Source organism: Schistocerca gregaria, chromosome 4 (assembly GCF_023897955.1).
Source record: "Schistocerca gregaria isolate iqSchGreg1 chromosome 4, iqSchGreg1.2, whole genome shotgun sequence".
Classification (NCBI taxonomy): Eukaryota; Metazoa; Arthropoda; class Insecta; order Orthoptera; family Acrididae; genus Schistocerca; species Schistocerca gregaria.
In genome coordinates this window covers 150,129,294-150,150,820 of record NC_064923.1, presented here as the reverse complement: position 1 = coordinate 150,150,820, position 21,527 = coordinate 150,129,294, and the positions used below count along the sequence as shown (strand labels likewise).

The 21,527-nt window shown below is 39.1% G+C and overlaps 1 protein-coding gene across 1 annotated transcript in view; it reads left to right on the top strand.

Annotated features, from left to right (window-relative positions):
* Positions 1-6,263: 6,263 nt before the first annotated feature.
* Positions 6,264-21,527, top strand: part of LOC126365960 (stAR-related lipid transfer protein 7, mitochondrial) — a 129,585-nt gene continuing 114,321 nt past the window's right edge. Inside the window, exon 1 of the mRNA XM_050008751.1 lies at positions 6,264-6,909. Within this exon, the coding sequence (XP_049864708.1) occupies positions 6,383-6,909 (527 nt within the window). The 5' untranslated portion in view covers positions 6,264-6,382. The remainder of the gene's footprint in view (positions 6,910-21,527) is intronic.

Genomic DNA, 21,527 nt, shown 5'->3' with positions numbered 1-21,527 from the left:
ATGCTCTGATCATTTTGTAGAAAAGGACTTCAGTAACAAGAATTTACTAAGCCAATAAAATGGCTATACTTAACCCCTGGCCAAAGGTTTGTTACATCACTGTTGTTACATGTAACATTTTTTTCTTAGTTTCAGTATTTGGCCTGGCTCTGTCCCTTCAGTTTTGTCTGATGGAAAGGAAAGTAATTTCAGACTAAGCCCAAAGGAGTAAAAGCGAGGGGAGGAAGTAGAGCAACAAGAATCTGTCTCTGACATTCAGGCTGAAGTGGACGATAGTGTCATCTTCAAAGTGGATAGAATGTGGAAAATGTTTCCCATTAATTTTGAAGTGCAGAATGTTACAGAAATGAGTATGGAGACAGAAAGGTGTGATTCATGCTCTGAGATCCGACTTGTGTATTTTAAAACGCAAAGTAATGAAGTGCACCACTGCTAAAAGCAATGTTTCTCAAGATGTGGCAGGTACGTTTATCAACGTACTGGAAATGATGAAAAACAGGAAACCTAAGGGAAGAGAGTATACAGAACAAGACAGGAGTTTTGCTTTGGCTCTTCACTTCTGTTCACCAAAATCATACATGTTTTTGCAGAAATACTTTTGTTTACCTACTCCAAGAACACTGAGGAGCTGGTTGCAAAATTCAGAGGTTAAGTAGGGTATTAATAGCTTAGTACTTGATATTTACAACTAAAAGCTGAAAAAATGAAACCAGAGGAAAAAATTGTGTATTAGTATTTGGTGAAATGTGAGTTATGTCACTGTTGACATACAGTAAACAAAATGACTTATCCTAAGACTTTGAGAACGCTGGTGTAAAAATTTGTAGTGTTTCAAAGGTAACTGAGAGCCAGTTATGTAATCAAGCCAGGGTAGAGATGGAAAATTGGGCATGTGTGGTGAAATAACTTTTGTAAGACGTCAATTTTCACTAGTGATACAGTCTCACATTCAGTTCTCTGTTTATTCCACGGTAAAAATATTTCCTTTATGGTAAGATTCCCAACCTATGACTTGTTAAATGGCTTCTTGTGCCCATTACTTTACTTATGAGAGCCAAATCCAAGACATCTCGTACTTCATTCCATGTATCTATTACGTGTTAGCAGACGATCAAAATATAGTTTTAACTTCGAGCCGCTAGATGTCACCGCTGTGCGCTGTCTAGTGCGGATCTAATGTATTGTTGCCTAAGTTTTCGCTATTATGTTTATAGGCTATTTGCCAGAAGCCTGCACATGTTGGAAATATATTGGATCTAGTGGCAGCAAATAATCCGGACGTGTTTGAGGATGTTCACAAAGAAATCAGCGAGCAAGAGGCAACAATTATAGAAGTACAAAGTGCAATTAAAACAACTAGAAGGATTTGTGCTCCATTTAATTCCAGGCATTCATCCGCGAAAATCCCCTTCTTCTTCTTCTTCAAATATTTCGACCATATGCCATTCGCCCATCATCAGAGTGAACCAAAAGACTTTGGTTGACTCTGAAGATGGCCAAACTTTATACAGCCATAATATTAGAAAAATAATTGGAATTTATTCAGCTATATTCCCATAATTTAATGAAACAATCATGCAATGTGAAAACATGAGAATTCATAGCAGGGTTTATATTTTCAGAAAACTATATATAAAGGCAATTGTGTCATATCTCAGTAAGCAACACGAAACTTTTAGCTCTGGGGAAGAGTATATTGAAGAACTGTAGCTCACATTTAAAAGATTGTTTGGCATTCACTTGTTAGATTTATACCCTGTATAACAGTTCATGATGAGAATGAACCTACATGGTATACAGACACTGTTAAGAAACCTCTACATAAACTGTAACTACTGCATAATAGGTGTAAAACAAAGCACTGGACTATAGATAATAAGAAACTAAATACATCGTGTTTTGTTGTCCAGGGGGCAATAAATGAAGCATTTAATGACAATCATAGCAAGTTTACCATTGAATGATCTCCTAGAAAACCCAAAGAAATTCTGGTCATTTGTAAAGGCTGTAAGTGCTGGTGAAGCAAGTTTCCAGACACTCATGGATGAGACGGGGTCTGAAACTGAGGATATCAAATCAAAAGCAAAAACGTTGAACACCAGGAGCAATACTCTAGTTTCGTAGTCATACTGCTGCAAAAATGAGTGATACAGATATTAGTGTCAGTGGTGTTGAGAGAAAGAGCTGAAAGCGCCAATTCAACAAACCTCCGGAGTTCTTTCTCATAATGTGTAAATCCACACCAGTTACACTTGAAAAATCCTTTATTTTGATAAAATTGTTCACACAACCTGGGTTTCAGGGTTAAATTCAGGTGCTACAGAAAAACGTAGGAAACTGAGAGGGATTCTTCATAAATGTAATTAACGTTAAAAGGATCCATATGAATGTGAGCATCTGGTTATATGTTGACTCCTTACGAGAAAGTCTTATCGGTCATGTAAAAAAATCTAGAAAATTTATGAAGTAGCATGCGAGATCCCTTGTGGGTGAGGCATGAAACGATTCTCTGAGCCAACCAGTAACATACTGGATAAACAGAGCCTAAATTAATAGAAGATTACAGTAGCATCAAAGAAGCCCACATTGCCAAGTAATTGCAGTTCCATACATATTCAAGTTGTAATCTGAGTTTTGCATTTGCTGGGCCTTTCAATATAGTTTAATTTAATGAAGAATCCCTCTTAGTTCTTCTTATCTTTCTGTAACATCTGAAGATGGAATTTACATCGTGAGCCCCAGGTCGTGTGTACGATTTTATCCAAATAAAGGATTTGTCAAATACAGCTTAAACGGAGTTATTCACCATGAAAAATTTTAGCAACAGTTTTGGATGTCCCGAAAAAGGTGTTTTAAACCTCCAGACCCCACTGGAATTCATATCAGATTCTAAAGCGAACATGCAATCTAGATAGCTTATCTTTTAACTACAATCTACTGGAGATACCTTGAACAAAAGCTTATTCTCAGCAATTGGAAGAAACCATATATGACACCTATGTCCAAGAAACGTAACAGAAGTGACCCACAGAACAACAAAATTACTGCCCAATGTCCTTGACATCATATGTTATAGAATCTTAGAACATATTCTGTACTCAAATGTAACTAGGTATCTAGAACAGAACGACCTCCTTCATGAAAACCACCATGGTTTCCGAAAACATCGATAAAGTGAAACACAAGTTGCTCTTTTCTCACATAACACACTGGAAGACATGGATCAAAATCGTCAGATGGATGTAGTATTTTTCAGTTTTCAAAAGGCGTCTGACACAGTACTGCAGCTACACTTACTATCAAAAATATGATTGTATGGGGTATCAATGAAAATTTGTGACTGGATTGAGGATATGTTGGTAGGTAGGGTGCAGCAACTTGTCTTGATCGGAGAGTCCACAACACATGTAGAAGTAGTTTTGATTATTCTGCAGAGAAGTGTTTGGCATCCCTATTGTCCATGTTTTATATTAATTACTTGGCAGATAATATTACTAGCAACCTCTGATTTTTCACAGATGATGCAGTTATCTGTAATTAAGCAGTGTCTGAAAAATCTTCAAAAATATACAGTCAGATCTTGATAAAAATTCAAAATGATGCAAAGATTAGTAACTTGCTTTAAATGTTCCGGAATGTAGAATTCTATACTTCACAAAACAAAAAAACTAGTGTACTATGACTGCAGAATCAATGCGTCACAACTGGAATCGGTCAGCTCATACAGGAACTTGAGTGTAACACTTTTTAGGTATGTAAGGTGGAATGATCATATAAGCTCAGTTGTAGATAAAGCAGGTAACATTGGTAGCAACCTAGCAAAAGACCATCAGAATAAAAATGAGATTTTTTAAAACCCACATATATGACTCACCCTAGAATATTGTTCTAGTGTGTGGGACACATAGCACATAGAACTGACGGGAAATATTTTACACAGCCAATTAGGGCAGCACAAATGGTCACACGTTTGTGTGACCCATGAAATGTAAATGTGCACTTAAAGTTCAGCAAAAAATTGGAACTAGCCAGTAGTGTGGAATGAAACATTTGTTTCGAATAAATTGGCTGCCTTAGCGGAAAACGACAGTTCATTTTAGTTGATTAATGAAAGCCAAATTTCTGTAGTAAACCAACAAAATTAATTTCTGTATTCTGTAAGACAGTTAATACTAAGTCTGCTAATAATAAGGTAATACATTAAAATCAGAAAACTGATAACATGTTATAGTAGTCTTCCACCGATATGTGAAGGAATTTTAACTCTCTTTGATTGCTCCCAGCCATAGAAATCCACCTTTTTATTTTATTTTCATTTGGTGTGAGTTGTACATGAAGTAAAAACAGCAAGCAGCCAAATCTTGAAATGTAAACCGTAGTCACTTGGAGACTTGGAAAAAAAAACATTGCACATGTACAAATCTTGCAGCTAGGGAGCGCCAAATAAATTTCTCTGTGCAGATTGTAGTTGCTTCAGGCTACTTGTTACTCACTACCTAAACAACAGACAGTCACACACTAAGTAACCAGAAAATGGAGAAGGCACTACTTAAACAGGACTTCTTCTGTGTGTATGCATCTGAACCTCCTGGCAGTTGCTTTAATAAGCCTATTAGGTTCCAACATTGCAATGAATGTTCCATGTGATTATAACTAAACTGAAAGAGTTCTGAGTGCTGAAGTGTGGGTTGCATACATCTCAGGACGCTGAAAGAATGTAGGTAGGTTCATTAATCGGTCCGTGTTTGAGGTAGGCTAAAAAAAATTAATCGTTTCACTGTAAGCAGCCTCAATGTGAAAGATTCCCTGTGTTGGCGTCAGTATGCTGTTTGTCCGTTGGTGATGATTTTTTTTTGTGTAATGACTAATGGTATAAAGGATTTCAAAGGTTCAAGTTTTCCATACAAAATGCAATGGCTACTGAGAAGAAAGACTGTGGACTGCTGGTAAAGTTGATTTACCAGAACTTCAGCAATAGTAGCGTTGTGTTGCGGGAATATCTCCCAACAGAAACAGATGTGAAGAGTCCCCATCTCGATAAATGGGCTAAGGAATGTGATCAATATATTTGAAGATGCAGATGAATTACGTTATGCAGCAGGGAGAGGGAAGTGGCCCTTCCCCATGGCAACTGTTCATGAAGTTGCTGTAGTTACAGCTGTCAGCGCAGCACATATCTCAAATTGTACAGCCACCGCTCAGGCTGTGGAATGGGAATTGTCTGTCTATTGGTCAACAGTTCAAAAGATTTTGTGGCCCATTTTACATGGGTATCGATGTAAGATTCAGAATGCCCACCAAATGAAGCCCCAAGTAGACTACAATGCTGTGACTTTGCCCTTCGATTTTTTGGCACACTTGGAAATGGGTGGCTTGTGGCCAGGACAACATGCTTTGGATGGACAAGGTTCGTTTTACTCTGAACAGTGCCGTGAATGTACAGACCTGCCACCACATGGGCAGGAACATCCACTGCACTCAACTCTTGTGACTGTGTGGTGTGGTTTCACAAGCTCCTTCATACTCGGCCCATCTTTCTTCTAGGAGATGACGTCTCACAGGCCTGTTAGGTGCACAGTAACATCTGCATAATGTAAGGAACTCATTGTGCAATCGGTGATTCCAGTTTACAAAAGTGCAGCTGTGTTCACACCACTATTTTCACTCAAGATATGACGACACCACATTTCACTTCTTAGGTGAGTGATTTTGCTCCAACAAACCTTCGTTTATGGCTGCATCATCTGTAGACTATGTCAAGATGTGAGGCCTTCGAAGTGATACGTTCTTGTGTGCTCGTTTTAAACTTAAAATTTCATGTATCAGACAGGAAAACAGCCTAGTTTTTAAATTGCATTAGGTAGTAGTAGTTTTATTCCTTCGTAGATCACGTTTACAAGGATATGGGATATGTGGAGGTATCACAATTAAAGAACAGCAAAAGTAATATAATTAACATACGCAGGCATTCACATGCTATTTCCATTTTCGCATTTTGGATGTTCGGCCTTCTGTTTGACACATGTGTCATGTTGTCGTATTGAAGGCACTGTCTTGTGTAGAGAAGGCCATGATAGTGGTAGGGTAAGCACATGGGCCTAATAGAGGACTTTCAATTCTTCTGACTATCATGACCATGGTGTTGTCACAGATGTGCTGGTTATCACGGTGGTTATGTAAGGATGCCGTGCAAGTTTTCATTGCCTCTTCAATTCCAGCTTACATACTGCAACTTTTATTTATGTCATCTTTGCTCAAAGTTGTAAACAAACACATCTATGAAGTAGCCGGCATAATAGTGGGCGTGATGCTAATTGTGTGGTGTGCGTTGTATTTTTCGGAGTGTAATATTTGACAGGAAGTTCCCGAAGAAACATCGGAAATGTTATTTAGTGCTTCTGTGAGAACGTTTTTATATAGGAATAGAAACCATCCAGTTTTACCTCCAATAGGACCAAACTATGTGCGCAGAGCAATCGGAGGTCGTGAGTTTGGAACGTCCACCTTCTATTTGTTTTCTACCTTCCTCGAAAACAGTTCACTGAGAAATGCGTTTCTGTCCCAGTTGAGGAATTTTGAAAGTCATCGAAGTGTCTTACAGAGGAATCTCACTTTTCAGTGGTTTAAGTCAGAAATGGCCAAGATCCGCACGTTTCTTAAAAACCATTCTTTTCATATAGTAAGAACTTGTACCCAACAGTGTGAATGTGTTGTAGCTCATAGAATTAGAAGAGCACAACAGATTTTTAGTCTGTATACTAGACTGTGGGACGAAGTGGCGTTAAGAGAGCTCGGGAGAAGATTGCGGCAACAACTGACTAGGAAAGGAAAGGAGTTGTTCCTCAGTGCTGTCGGAGTTTGCGCTTTTAACTGGGACAGAGACAGGATTCCCGATGAAGAAATGTTGAGGTAAATTTCAGCGTTGGGCTTCAATATTTACATTGCCTTGTTCACAGTCATTTTACGATCCATGTGGTCATTCATCTCTCTCTATTATCTCACATCGGTTTTTAATTTTATAGTGTGTGTCAAAAAAGTGCCTTGGCTAGTGTGGTATTTGTACCAAAGGTATTGCAACATTCTGTTTACGTATGGCGCAATAACTGAGTGAGCTCATCAACTTCTTGTCGTGTAATGCTACGGAAGTTCTCCATTTGACGTAGTAACTGTGATGTGACTATGAAACAAAATAAGACATAATTATTTTAACGCTTCCGTTTTAGGAAGCGATTGTCAGAAAATTAGTTTACTTGGGGTGTTGTAGTCTGTATGAAGATAAATACCATTTTTTTCGAAAATGTTGAACCTACCAATATTGGATGCTAGCTTTTGCGGATGGCCGAGGGCATCAGTAAACTTAAACTGTTGTATGCCAAAAATATACGGCGTTACAAGAATTATAGTTTATTCTCTGCCTTCACATTTGTTCCCTTCGCCCAATCCCAACGAAACTGTCAGCTTTATGTCAACACAACTAAGATTTCTTACTCTCGCTCATTGACATTGCTAACTCACAGCCTACCACTTTGGGTTACACTACAGTATTTCACCTTAACCAGCATTACACGAAATAATATAGAAGCAAAATAAATAAGCTCATTGTTTTATTTTGCACACAAATGACCTCACTCAAAAGTAATTGTGTAACATGCAAATGTCTGGTATCAGTACGTTCAGTTCTCATGTTTCTCCAGATTGATTAGACATTGAGGACAGAGACAGCCATTGAGGAGGTGGAAACTAAACCACAATTTCACACTACCACTAAGAATCAACAGCAGAACTAGAGTAGTAGCTACCTTCAGTAAATCAAGACAGAAAACTTGTTTTTTATGTGTGTTTTTTTCCTTCTTCTATAAATGTTATCTCTGTTGGTGTCACATGTTATTAACCCACTATGTCATTGTTGCTTAATATGCCTAGGACAGTTCTTAACCAAATTTCAATTTAGCCAAGTTAAGATCTTCTGGGTCTCCAGCATACTGTATTGTCCCCTTTCAGGAAATGTCTTTCAGACTAACTGAAGTGTTTGATATGGATTTGCTAACTCCCACCAAACTGTCACTTTGCTCCATAATATAGACCCCGGTATATGATACAGATCAGTGTGTCCCATGTAAAATTTTGTATTCAAATTTGTTCGATTTGTCAACTCACAACCACACTGTTACCTTTGAACCTAATGTAGGCCTTAGACTATGCTACAGGCCCAATCTGTCACTACAATCTACTTTCCAAAACCATATACAGACACAGAAGAAATATTTCAGTGTTCTCATTATGTTATGGGACAAAGCCAACATCCAGTATTGGTAGGTTCAGTTGACCCTTCTTTTCAATATTGTCCAAAGTCGTGTGGCATAGCAGTTGGTGTCAGTGGCTGCCATGCTGCATGTTGCCATTTCAAAACCATCCACCAGCATTATCTATTCTTTAGTATTTAGTAGAAGCAATAAATACTAATAACAAATAATCACTTGTGGTTGGGTTTTAACAGACAACCTGCTGCGTGCCAGCCAGTGAAACTAGCTACTACACCACACTACTATAGCATCATAACTCATGGCATTGGCTCTCCTGGTGAAATGGTTGTTCATGATCTCACCTCCAGAGCATCTGGCACCAGCACTGCTTGCAACAATGCCATTCCACCAAATTGGATTCAACGTCTTGAAGTTACCAAAATCAAGTGCCCAAAGCCGTGCCGACTGCTAAAGCTCCAGAAATTACAAAATTCCTTCCACAAGACATCATTCTGAAGCACGGGGCACTACATGCTATGATCTCTGATCATGGAAAAGTTTTCCAGTCAAGGCTAGCTTCAGAGGTAATTTCACAATGTGGCATCACCCACAGGATGACAGCTGCCTACCTCTCAATGATGATTGGCCATTCAGAACACATCACTAAGATGTTGGCAAATATGCTCTTGATGTACTTTAATGTGAGACTGTGATACAGTATTGCTTGTTGTGACATTCACATACTGCACAGTGAAGCAAGATGCTACAGGCTTCTCTCCATTCTGTATACTCCATAGTCGTGTGGCTAAAACAGTACATACCCTGTTCTCGTTTCAACCAGATGATACTCGGGATGACTGTATTACACATTTGGTCACCAAGACTGATGAAACAAGGCAGCTGGTTCGCATAGACTCTAGACACCTGGGAGAAAGACTGAGAACACTATAACATCAAGCACCAGGCAGTGGAATATAGTCAGGGAGAGTTGGCATCAATTTTTTATGTCTGCACAAAAAGTGAGAATAGTGGAATATCGCTGCCTTGCGACCACTTAACATGAGCCCGTAATCATATCAGCTCAGTCTTCCCGAATTGTCATTGAAGCATCATCTTTACCATTGTACCTGTTTTTACTCCTATACTCCTTATTGGTGTTATCTATATTTTATTTGGCAAGCTTTATAAATTTGACAAACCAGTGTGGAGCTGTATTATTTTATAGTTGTAGCATATGTCGATAGGACTGATGTTTAATTATATTTCTGGGAGGTATGTAATTTTTATTACGCAGATAATATGGCTCCATCTGTATAATTGTTGTACAGTTTTGTAGATTACTACAATAATGTTATTCTAGCCATATAGTGTGCCCCATCCAGTAGTTGGTCAGTTTCATTCTAATCTTTAAATTATAAGAGTTGGCAGCACTGACACTTTTAAAAATGTAAGAGCATATAAAGAACATAAGTTGGCAAACCTATTTCTTCTATTGTTACAACAATTGGAGGGAACTGATAGCTTTGAGAAAATCTTTCCTTTTGTGCTGTGCTGAGAAGTGGAGTGTCAGGGCGTCTAGACTAATTGTAAGGTAGGTTACAGTGATACAGATATTTATTGACACAAGTACTAAATACTGAAATATGATGAGCTGTGTTAACAGATAACTCATTATGAATGATTGATTGTATCATTTACCATATAGGAAGTGTAAATTATTGCTTCAGCCTTCTTTAAGGGGGGGGGGGGGGATATCAACTACTGGAGGGCATGAAAGCATGTTCTCCAGTAGTTGGTCATAATGATCAATAACTGGTACTTTTTAGAATGTTCTCACAAAGAGTTGCTTTTAACCATGGACCAAGTAGGCATTCCTTTCTTCTGTCCCATACTGATGAAAATGAGAAATTTACATGGCTTCCAGTAGTTGATCGGGGTGATCATCTACTGGTTTATATGATCAACCACCATGTATTGAGGCATGCCAATAAAATTTTTATCCGTCATTAGTTTCATCCCTCTATTTACAGCAGTGAAATCTGCAGACTGAATTAATAAATGGCTCCAAAAGAAGATAAGTCCAAAAAAGAATTTTTTAAGTATTCTGAGGAAGACATAATGTGCAGTTGAAGCAGTTCAAGCTGGTGGCAGTAGTATGAGGAAAGCTGCAAAACATTTTGGTATCCCATGTAGTACGCTAAATAACAAAATTAAAGGAAAAGTACCTATGCAGCATAAGATGGGACCAAGTTCAGTTTTGACAGAGGTTGAAGAGAATTTATTGGTTAGCTGGATCCATGCCAATGCTAAAAGAAGGCTTTCCAATAAAGCGAAGGACGCTGTATGAAACTGTGAGTGACATTGTTTTGGCAGATGGAAGACCTACACCATTCAAAGATGGAAGGCCTGGTGAAAAATGGTTTAAGTCATTCATGAAATGTCACCCTGATGTATCAGAACGGCATGCTGAGAGCATAAATACTGCCAGAGCAGCTGTTACTGAGGAAAAATCAGGCAGTGGTTCAATGAACTTCATCAGCATCTTCAGCAGGGTAATAATTTGGACATTTTAAATGAGCCAAAAAGAATTTATAATGCAGATGAAACAGGATTTGAAACATGTCCTAAAACTGGGAAAGTTCTGGGTCCAATTTCTTTTGACAATCTGTATGAAGTCAAAAGTGGCAATGAAAAGGAGGCCATTACTGTAATGGCACATTTCAATGCTGCTGGAGACACTGTACCCCCCCCCCCCCCCTCCCAATGGTCATATTTCCACTTCACAAAATTTCAAGGGACATATCCGAGAATTTGAACAGTGAATGGGGCATTGGGCAGTCAGAAAAAGGCTGGATGACAGGAGCCCTCTACTTTGAATACATTGCCAACATTTTCCTTCCATGGCTGAAGAAGGAGAGAGTTAAATTTCCTGTTATTTTATTGGTAGATGGGCACAGATCTCATACATCATATAAAGTTGCTAAGTTTTGTGCCGACAATGGGATAATACAATTTGCATTGTATCCAAATGCGACTCGTGCTTCAACCAGCTGATGTGGCAATATTTCGTCCCCTGAAATCTGGATGGAGAGATGCTATGTATAATTGGAAACACAAAACTGGTAACAAAGTTGTAACAAAAACTGTATTTGGCCCATTGCTTGAGACTGTTTTCAATGAAAAGGCTAGTCCTGAAACGGTAAAAAATGGTTTCAGGAAGTGTGGTCTTTTCCCTTATGATCCTGATGCAGTGGACTATGCTAGATGTATGTCCAGCAAATCTAAACATTGTGCACCTGCTATAACGCGTGGTAATACAATAAAACCATCCTCATCCAGGTGTATACAGATCTAGTAGAGCATACACAATATTGTGCTTTTTATTTATAATTATGTTGTTCTACCAAGAACTGGTGGAAAAATCAGTTAACATGGTAAATTTAAAGCTTAAATAAATTTGGGTAAGACCACACATAGCTGCTGATATCAGATCGAAGCAACACAATATTGTCACGAGCATCGAATAAAATTATTTTTTATAGTTGAGGTAATGAAACATAAAGAACAGTAAAGATATATTCATTCATTTTGTAGTGATATTGAAGTATAATCTTTGGGTTATATTGATGGCTTCCACAAAGCAAATCTTAAGCAATAAATATAGCTAAGACAGAGTGATAAAGTACTTGGCAGCTAATTGTTTACAGGACAGTATTTATAGTGACAAGCGGACAGAGACTGAACTTGGTTGCGCTTTCTTTTCTGTGTATCATTTTCATATTAACAGCATTTGTTGATTTAAACAAAGATTTTGATAATGGTGACTCAAATACAGTCTTTGAAATTCTGAAGTGGTTAGGAATAAAATACAGGGAGCAAAAGTTACTGCCATCAGACTGCTGTTATAAGCCTGGATGCGGTTTTTAGTCCACTAGGTGAATACTGAGCTGGTTTCCTTTTTCTGCCTCAGCTACACGCTATGCAAACATTTGAAACACTGTCTTGCCCTTGCACACAGAATCTACTGTATACACAGACACATTGGGTGCACTGCTTCTGTCCTGAGAGGTGTATTGCAGACTGATTACTTTAGCTGTGTGGTCTCCTGACTCAGCATCACTATCTGCATTAACTTATGTTTGACTACACCTAGCGCAAGCTGCCATTCAAACGCTAACTAGAAATTATGTCTAAGTCATCTTGTATCCTCCTACAGTCAGTTACCTCTGTCGGCTTCCCAAACACCACAGCACCATCAGCAAACAGCCGCTGGTTGCTGCTTACCCTGTCCATCAGTTCATTTATGGGAAATACAGAAGCGTCTGATTCCACCCGTATGCTTTGACCCATGACATCACAAATAAGGCGGAAATGACCATACACTACGACTCCAATATGGTGCCTATGATGTCATGACGTAAACATGATCACATTCCACAAAAAAAACTAATGAAACTAATGGGACAAGTGTGGGAAATTGGGAGTTTTTGGGTGGGGTCAAAGTAAATATAAACAAACATACACACAAAATTCAAGCTTTCGCAACCAACGGTTGCTTCATCAGGAAAGAGGGAAGGAGAGGGAAAGGCGAAAGGATGTGGGTTTTAAGGGAGAGGGTAAGGAGTCATTCTAATCCCGGGAGCGGAAAGACTTACCTTAGGGGGGAAAAGAACAGGTATACACTCCCGCGCGCGCCTACACACACACACACACACACACACACACACACACACACACACACACACACACACCACCACCACCACCACCACCATACTAAACCACACAAAACAACGAAAAAAAAACTGACAACACAAAATTCCACTAAACACAATATCCTCTGGAATCTGACACTTCCCTTGACCCATATAACTCAACAGCAGCTCTCGATCCCACAAATTGGAATCGAACACTTCCCTTGACTTATATTGCTCAACAGCAACTCCCGATACCGGAACCCCCACAGCAACCACATCAAACACTACCCGTGACCTATATAGGTCAACAGAAACTACAACCCAAAACTACAACCATGTCCACAATCATCACTACCTCAAACAATTGAACATTTCCCTTGACCTGTTATCCTTACGACATCTCCACATATAGCTGTCCCTGGTCCGAGACGCTGGAAATTTAGTAAGCCTCATTTCTTCATGACACACTGAACACTTCACGACTTCATCCAAAAATCCGAATAGTCGAAGAAATTTTATTAGAGACAACATACTGTCCCCCATCATCACCGGCAGCTGAAAACTGTTGACCTTGACACTCATATCCATACCAACCAAAGACATAAAAAAAGCAATTTCCCAAAATTCACACACAACGAACAGAAAAAAACTACAATAATGTTGACATAACAAAACCAAAATCCTTAACTCACTGAAAAATATTCCGCTGAAAGCACAGTCACTACCAATACCACACATGTGCAATGTTACCACGCAAATGAACCCCATATGCCACATAACACACTACCCATAAACACACCACCAGAGAGAACCACCAACCGCAACAATTTGTCACCTATAAACACGCCACACACGCAAACTAAACCAAAAACATCACCTAACACACAACACATAAACACACCACCAGAGAGCACCACCAATCACATCAAAACAACACCTACAAACATGCCACTCTCACAAACTAAATTCCGTGCTGTCATGACATCACACACAACAACAGCTGACGGGTGGGATCGGACGCTTCGGTCGACCCTATTTGTGTATATAAGGAGCATTTGCCCTATCACACTTCCCTGGGGCACACCCAATGATAGCTTCGAATCTGATGAACACTTGCCTTTGAGAACAATGTACTGGGTTCTGTTACTTAAGAAGTCTTTGAGCCATTCACATATCTGCGAACCTATTCCATATGCCATGTGCGATGGGACATTGTGTCAAACATTTTCCTGACAACTAGGTATATTGAGTCTGCCTGTTGCTCTTCAGCCATCGTTAGTTAGTTAGTTAGTTAGTTAGCTTCTTATTCCATGAATCATTTGGCATAGCAGATCATTATGATGTGGGACGAGTCAATTTTACATTTCAGTCTGCATGGCAAATTAATTTCTTCTGTTTCTGTATGTATACTTGGATTGATTACAGTACTGGTCTCATCTGCAAAAAGAACTGATTGTCCTTGTTGTACATTAGAGGAAAATCATTTATATATATAAGGAACAATAGTGGATCTAAGATTGACCCTCAGGGAATCCCATACGTGATGTCTCTCCAGTCAGAATTACTTTCCCGGACAGTATTGGTTGAGTTACTAAGTACAACTTTCTGCATTCTTTTGGTGAGATATGACATTGTCCATTGATTGGCTATACTATCAATCCCATAAAACTTTAATTTATCAAGGAGAATAGTGTGATTTCCACAGTCAAATGACTTAGATAGGGCACAGAAATACCAACCGCCACAGCACAATGTTATTGTTTAAGGCTTGTAAAATTTAGTTAGGAGGAAATTATGTGAGAGTGATGCTTTCTAAATGCATACAGCTTTCAGTGTCCCATCCATGATTTACTCCCTGTGCTGTGAGTCGGTGTGGCATCCACAATAGCTACATCACTCTCCGAAGTGTGTTTTCTGTGTTTTCTGAACAACTCATTCTTTGTCCTAATTAAATGACATGTAAGGCCCAAACCTTTTCTGAGGTTGTAGCCAGTGTCACAGTTGATTATTTAGCACCTGGTTTGTATCTTTCTGCAACTACTGACTTTTTGAGCTGTTTTAAATGGTTCTGTCTTTCTTGTTCTCAGCAATTGGTATTTGAGATTGTGCATTTGTCTGTCTGATGAATAATGTAATGCATTAGCTTAGGATTTGATACGTCTCATTCTCCATCTGCTCATAGAACACTCCATCAAAGAGGAAATATGTGGTAATCAGGACATGCCTGAAAAGGTTGGTGGTCTTCAAATCAAACTGTCAGCCATCAAGTTTCAATGTCTTGTGCAAGGAGATCTTATTAAAGAGGAAGACAGCATCCAATCTTATGAGAGTATCGGACTCCTTAAGGCTGGAAGTATTTAACCATTGTGCTAAGTCTGTTGAGTTGCATATATGATATCGGCATTTGCCCATGCAGGAGCTAAGCATATACCTGAGGTGCTAACCAAGTAGATAGGTGGGGCACCAGTGTCGCTGATGAGAGGACATAGAGTTACATCTTCCCTGTGGATTTTGGGAAATCTGTAAAATCTCGGTGTAGTGGGGGCATGGTCATATAACTCATTTATAACCTCACAGACAAGCCTGAGTTTTTGTGTTTTATCTTGATGCTCACTAGTAAGACCACTTTATCCAGATATTCTCTCAGATCCAGGATGCCCACTCATCCCATATGGGCACTGTCTAGCCTTTCTGCATGCTTGGCATATTTCTTGGCAATATTATTCTGCCATTTTGGGAGGAACTTGCACTGCATCTTGTTTTACTGCACTGATAATGTACGCAGCTGAAGCTGACTTTGGAGTGGGTGCAAAGTTGAGTCTGCCTTCCATGACTTAAAGCCAGTTATCAAGTTAATGAGTCTAGCAAGGAGCATCCATTGGGGTCTTCTTCAAAAGATGTTCAATTTTTTATTCAAGGGGTCCAACTGACACCATCATTCCAGTCACAGGTACAGTTATTAACCTGGTTCACCATCGGTACGTGTAAACTGAACAACTTCTTGATGATAGCATTTAAGCTCCAGCACGCTGGCCAATTTTTGATTCTGCTTACTTTGGTTGTATCAGTGTCATGTGTCACTTTAGCAAAATTAAGTAGCCTACCACTTTTCATCATGCAGAAATACAAAGGTGGTAGGAAAGCAACTTCTTTAGTGGTGCTGAAGAGTTATGGGTTGTGGATCTTCAGTGTCTACTGGTGTATTTGCTCACAAAATAATTCACTGGTTTACAGTTGGTTGTTAGTGACCAAGGGTATCAGTATTTCGGTGACAGGCTGTCATCATCATCATCAGATACGCTAATGAGCCGAGCATCTAATGGCTCAGGGGTCACTACTCCCACACAGTGTTCCCTATATGCATTTCTCGTATGGGTGCCAGTGTGTTGGCTGCCACAGCATACTGCATTATGTCTGTAGTTGACTTCTCATAGTATGTGTCACTGTGGTGGCAGCAGCTACATCAGTCTCAAAACTCAGCCTACTATGTTTGCTGAAAGTCTTGTTCTTTTCTGTAATCAAACATGTGCACAATGACAAGGTAAATCTCAACAGTGTACTGCAACACCTGAAGGTTGTCTTCATGACAAGTGGCTGTGGGAGGCTGATTTCAAAAACACTACAAACTACACGTATAGCAGTGTCCTGTGAGACAGTGGAGGAACAGGAGTGGTGCATTACCATTGCATTTGTGCATACATTGAGGAAACTAGGATAGGATCATCTTGAAACAAACTGTATTTTGCCCACCTACTAAGACATAAGCATTACTGATGACTGTCAAGGAGATCTTCCATTTGCCGAGCTTGGAGCATGTAATATTCCCTGCCAATGAAATTGATCTTGTATTGGACAGACAGTGTGTACTGTGGAAAACTGCTGCTGAGAACATCAGTGACATAATTATTTAACATAGCTGCACAAGTCAGCAGTCACAGTGTACCAAAAATATATTGCATTTGCACTAGTGTTATGTATGAAACATCCTGTATAACAAACCCAAACTCAGTCACATTCTGCAAATAGTGATATTTCATGTCAGACAGGCATACTGTTACTTGCCTTCACATTTCCACTTCATCTTATAGCTAACCATTCATAGATATTTTCATAACACTGACTTTTTCCAGTACACAGGAGAGGACACAGCTGGACCTACAAGTAAGTCATCATCTTTTGCTGCTGATACACTGTTCTACACATCATCCAAGAGTGCATCAAAGTTCAAAAAATCGTTTATTCTGCGTAAGTGTGCACCAAGAATACTGTGTGCATTTGGTACATGAACATTTTACAGAAGCCACCCTAGGAACTTTCAAGAAGTCTTACCAATTACACGCCAATACATATATGCAGTTGTGGTACTTTTGTTTAATGACAGTAGTGAATATACAAGGATGAACTGTGCAATTTATAGCCACAAAAGTAGATGTAATAATAATTTCTATATAGAATGCTGTGATACGTACCTCCCGCATGATTGACAATAGTCTTTCTGTTTAGTTTTGCAGGAGATTGTGTTGTTTTGTGTTGGTATTTTTTGGGTGGTATGTGCAGCCGTCCGTGGAGTTAAGAATGGAGTTCTATAATTTGGTGTGGTAGATGTGAAGAAGAAATCGAAAATCCCCAAGCAGGCCTATTCAAAAACAAAGCAGAGCAATAATTCATTATCCACTCCTATACAGTTTAACTGACTGCACTCTGAGATATGAGTTCTTCATAATTTTGATGTATTTAACAAATCCTGTCCTTCCTCATATATTGACTTTCATAGCGGTCTGTATAAAGTTATGTTAATACGTTGTTTGAAGTGTTAGATTTAGCAGATACAGGAGCAGCAACTTTTCCAAGGTTACTGTTTTTCTCCTTACAAGCAGAGCTTGTTTAACACTGAAGTGAAACAAGCGGCTGCTCAGAACATCAAACTGAGATGGATTTCGGAGGTGCCCAAGTGCAAAAATTTTATAAAGACTACATAATGATTAGTAGTGGAAACTGATATTGGTGTAAGTATAAAGTAACATAAGCAACAACATTCCAGTGAACATTTGTCCACTAATGAACCAGTTGTAAGAACTGTGAATGTGCAATTAAGAGCCACCACTGATTCAGTATCAACTATTGTAGTTCTTGGAATCGCATCATGGTTGTGGGGCATAGTCATTCCCATGGAATTGAAACTAATCAACTATTGTTGTAGTTAATGTAACTGTATTTGATGCAAGCTCTTCAGTAATCCCCAATGAATAGGGCTTAAAATTCATCCAAGGCCTACTTTCCCTTAATAAAAAAAAGATTGTCCATTTCCATTTAATGTTATTTTTTAAGATCTTATCAAGAGCCCAAGGGCAGAAAACTAATTTCTGTGGAGGGCAGGTATCAAATAATATGTTGCTTGTGTGAGAAAATGTCATTGAGCTGGCCCTGTCCAATGAGTATGGTAGAAGACAATAAAATGTGCATTCCAGAGAGCATGAAATTACAGACACATTAGCTTGGTGATCAACCATTATAAATATTTTAACAATGAAAACACACACACATGTGGCAGAAGAACTGAAGGGGAAGGAAGAGGGGTGAAGGAAAAGAACTAGAGAGGTTTGGGAAAAGGGGTACAGTTTGCTAAAGTCACCCAGAACACCAGGTCAGGGGAGATTTACTGGACAAGATGAGAAGGAAAGGCTGATTGTTGGGGACTGCACTGAATAAGATTTGAAAACCTGAGAGTTTAAAGGTGGAAGACAGGGTAATATGCAAGATAGAGATTACTACTTGCATATTACCCTGTCTTCCATCTTTATGCTCTCATGTTTTCAAATCTCATCCGGTGTAGCCCCCAACAATCAGTCCTTCTTTCTCATCTTCTCTGGTAAGTCTCATGTGATCTGGGGTTCTGGCTGATTTTTCCAAGCTGTACCCCTTTTCCTAAGTCTCTCCACCCCTCTTCCTTCCCCTTCAACTCTTCTTCCAGAAGAAGGAGCCACTAGCTCCAAAAGCTTGCGTAAGTTAAACCATTTTGTATGAGTGTTCTTTTGGCACTTCCTGATGAGAAGATTTTTCTCGTGAGTAGATTTGTTTTATCTATCCAGTTACAGTATATTATAAATATTTTACCGTACAACTATTGATATTAGGAATATAATCCACAGGAAGGCATTTTATGAGTCAATCTTTTATCATTTGGCTGTGAAAATAATTGTACATAAAATACATTTAAAAAACTCTTCTTCAAAATATAAAAACAAATAAAATTATTTGAACTTTAAGTCCTACCTTTAAAAGTGACAATATATCAGAGTTTCTGCTCTGCTAATCCATGTTACCACACATTCACCAAAGTGGTAATGACCGATCACATCAGTTATATTCCTGTGTACCACTAATTCATAAACATTTATTATGAAAGGGTAAGATTACTACTCACCATATAGAGGTGACATTGAGCCACAGACAGGCGTAATACTGCTTGTAATGCAAATACATGGTGGCCACCCTTCAGGGCTCCCAGGTGAATTTGGGAGTTTTTTTTGGGAGGGGGGGGGGGGATGAAATGGAAAAGCTGAGAAGTAGAGAAATGACACGTTGGTTCATTGGTGGAAGACTGTGTTGTGCTGGAATGGGAGCAAGGAAGGGATGGGAAATGGTGGACAGGGACTAGTGAAGTTTGAGGGAGGCCAGGGGGTTACAGGAAACAGGATATATTGCTGTGGGAATTGCAGGTTGTGCCATCTGGGTCCTTTCTACCAACACCAGATTTTCTCAATTGTGCAGGAGAACTCTCCCTGCAGTATATCTTATGTCCCCGTAGGCCCCCTGGCCCCAAAATTCTGTGTCTTTTATTTGCGTGTGTGTGTGGAAGAGTTCTTTTTCTGAGAAAGGATGTTGTCTGAAATCAGAAAATATTTCTAGTCTTCTTTTACATTGTTCCTGTCCACTACTCTGCACCTCAGTTGCTAATTAGCTGTCTATCCTTTTGATAGATGAAGCCTTGAGATGGGACACAGTGTGACACTGGACAGTTTGCCATTTTAGGTGTATGAAAGAATGCCATAGGTATGCTCACTTTTGTCTGAAGAAATTAACAAAGGAAAAACTCTGTGCAAGGTAGATGCCACATCTGTTAAATGCTGACCGTAGACAAATTGAAAACAAATTTCTCATTAGTGTTTGGACAGCTAAAAAAATTGATTTTGTGTCAGTGTCTTACAGTGGATGACTTCAGTCCATAACTTCATGCCAGAAATAAAACAACAATCAAAGCAGTGGATGGAAGGTAATGACGCTGCTCCAGAAAAATGTGAATTTGAATTTATATGACGAAAGGTTCTGGCTAACATTTTATGATATGCAGGAGGGATTCTTGTTATTGATGATTTTGTAAAATATAAAACAGTAACTGATTAGTAGTAGACAAGTTTTAAAAAAGTTTTCAAACACCCACACTATCGCCAAATTTAGCACCCTCTGACATTCCCCAAGTTTCATGTCTAAAGAAATTAGTCGCTGGAAAACAATGAGTCAGTGAAGAGGTCATAGCAGCTTTAGATGGTACTTTGCAAGCCACTCAGAAATCCATTTCAGGAACAGAAGCTACTTACATCCAAGTGCTGTCACCAGAATGGCAGTTACATCAAAAAGTAAATGTCCTTCTTACCGCAAAGAATTTATTTCATTGTTATGCTGAAAATTTTCCACCTTGCTCTTGTAAGTGATTGGCATGGTTCTGTGTTTTTATATTATATAGTGTGTGATAAGTGCTCTTACTGTGTAATGTTTCATATAGCTTAAGTAATACAGATATATGAATGGGAGACAGGCAGAACCAGTCCTGCCACACAGTGCACTGCTCTTAAATGGCACTAAGCGGGATGCTGAAGGTAAAATCTCCATCTGAAGACAAAGAAAATCACAGCCTGTGAGTTACTGTGGAGAATTTTTAAATTTAATCGTAGACATCAGTACACAGTCTAAGCAGGAAGTGCTTGTGACAAACATAATCTTCCCTTGCCAGCCACATCCTCGTGATTAAATTTCTATTACAACAAAGTGTTGAATCAACTATCTCACAGACATTAACTGAAGAGATTGAAATATCTCTAAAACTACACATCAGTTCAAAAGAAGTTCTAATCAGTTTGTCTGTCTTGGAGGAGAATGTCCAACAATATCAAACTCAACCCGCTCCCCATCCCATGTGCGAATGGTGGGCACTTTGAAATCTTCAATGAAAACTCCCATTTTTTTACTGCAGATTACAATTCTACAGCAAAATCTAGATATGTTTTGTCTGAAGCATTTTTCTTAGTTTCACCACAGATGGCGCTGTAATCGGAGGAATAGAAATGGGTACGCAATTGTAATTTGCAATGTGCTACTCAATGGCCCTTGAATATCCAATAGCATGTGGAACCGCACCTCCATGCTGCAAGGATAGGACAGGCCAGTATTTCATAACTTCTAATTGGAAACCTCATTCACAAAGTTGTATTCCTCCGATATCGAACAGGGGTCTACTTGACATACCATTGTGGCCATGGCTGGAGACAAACGCTACTCTACTTATCCAATTACATTTAGTATTCAAACACAG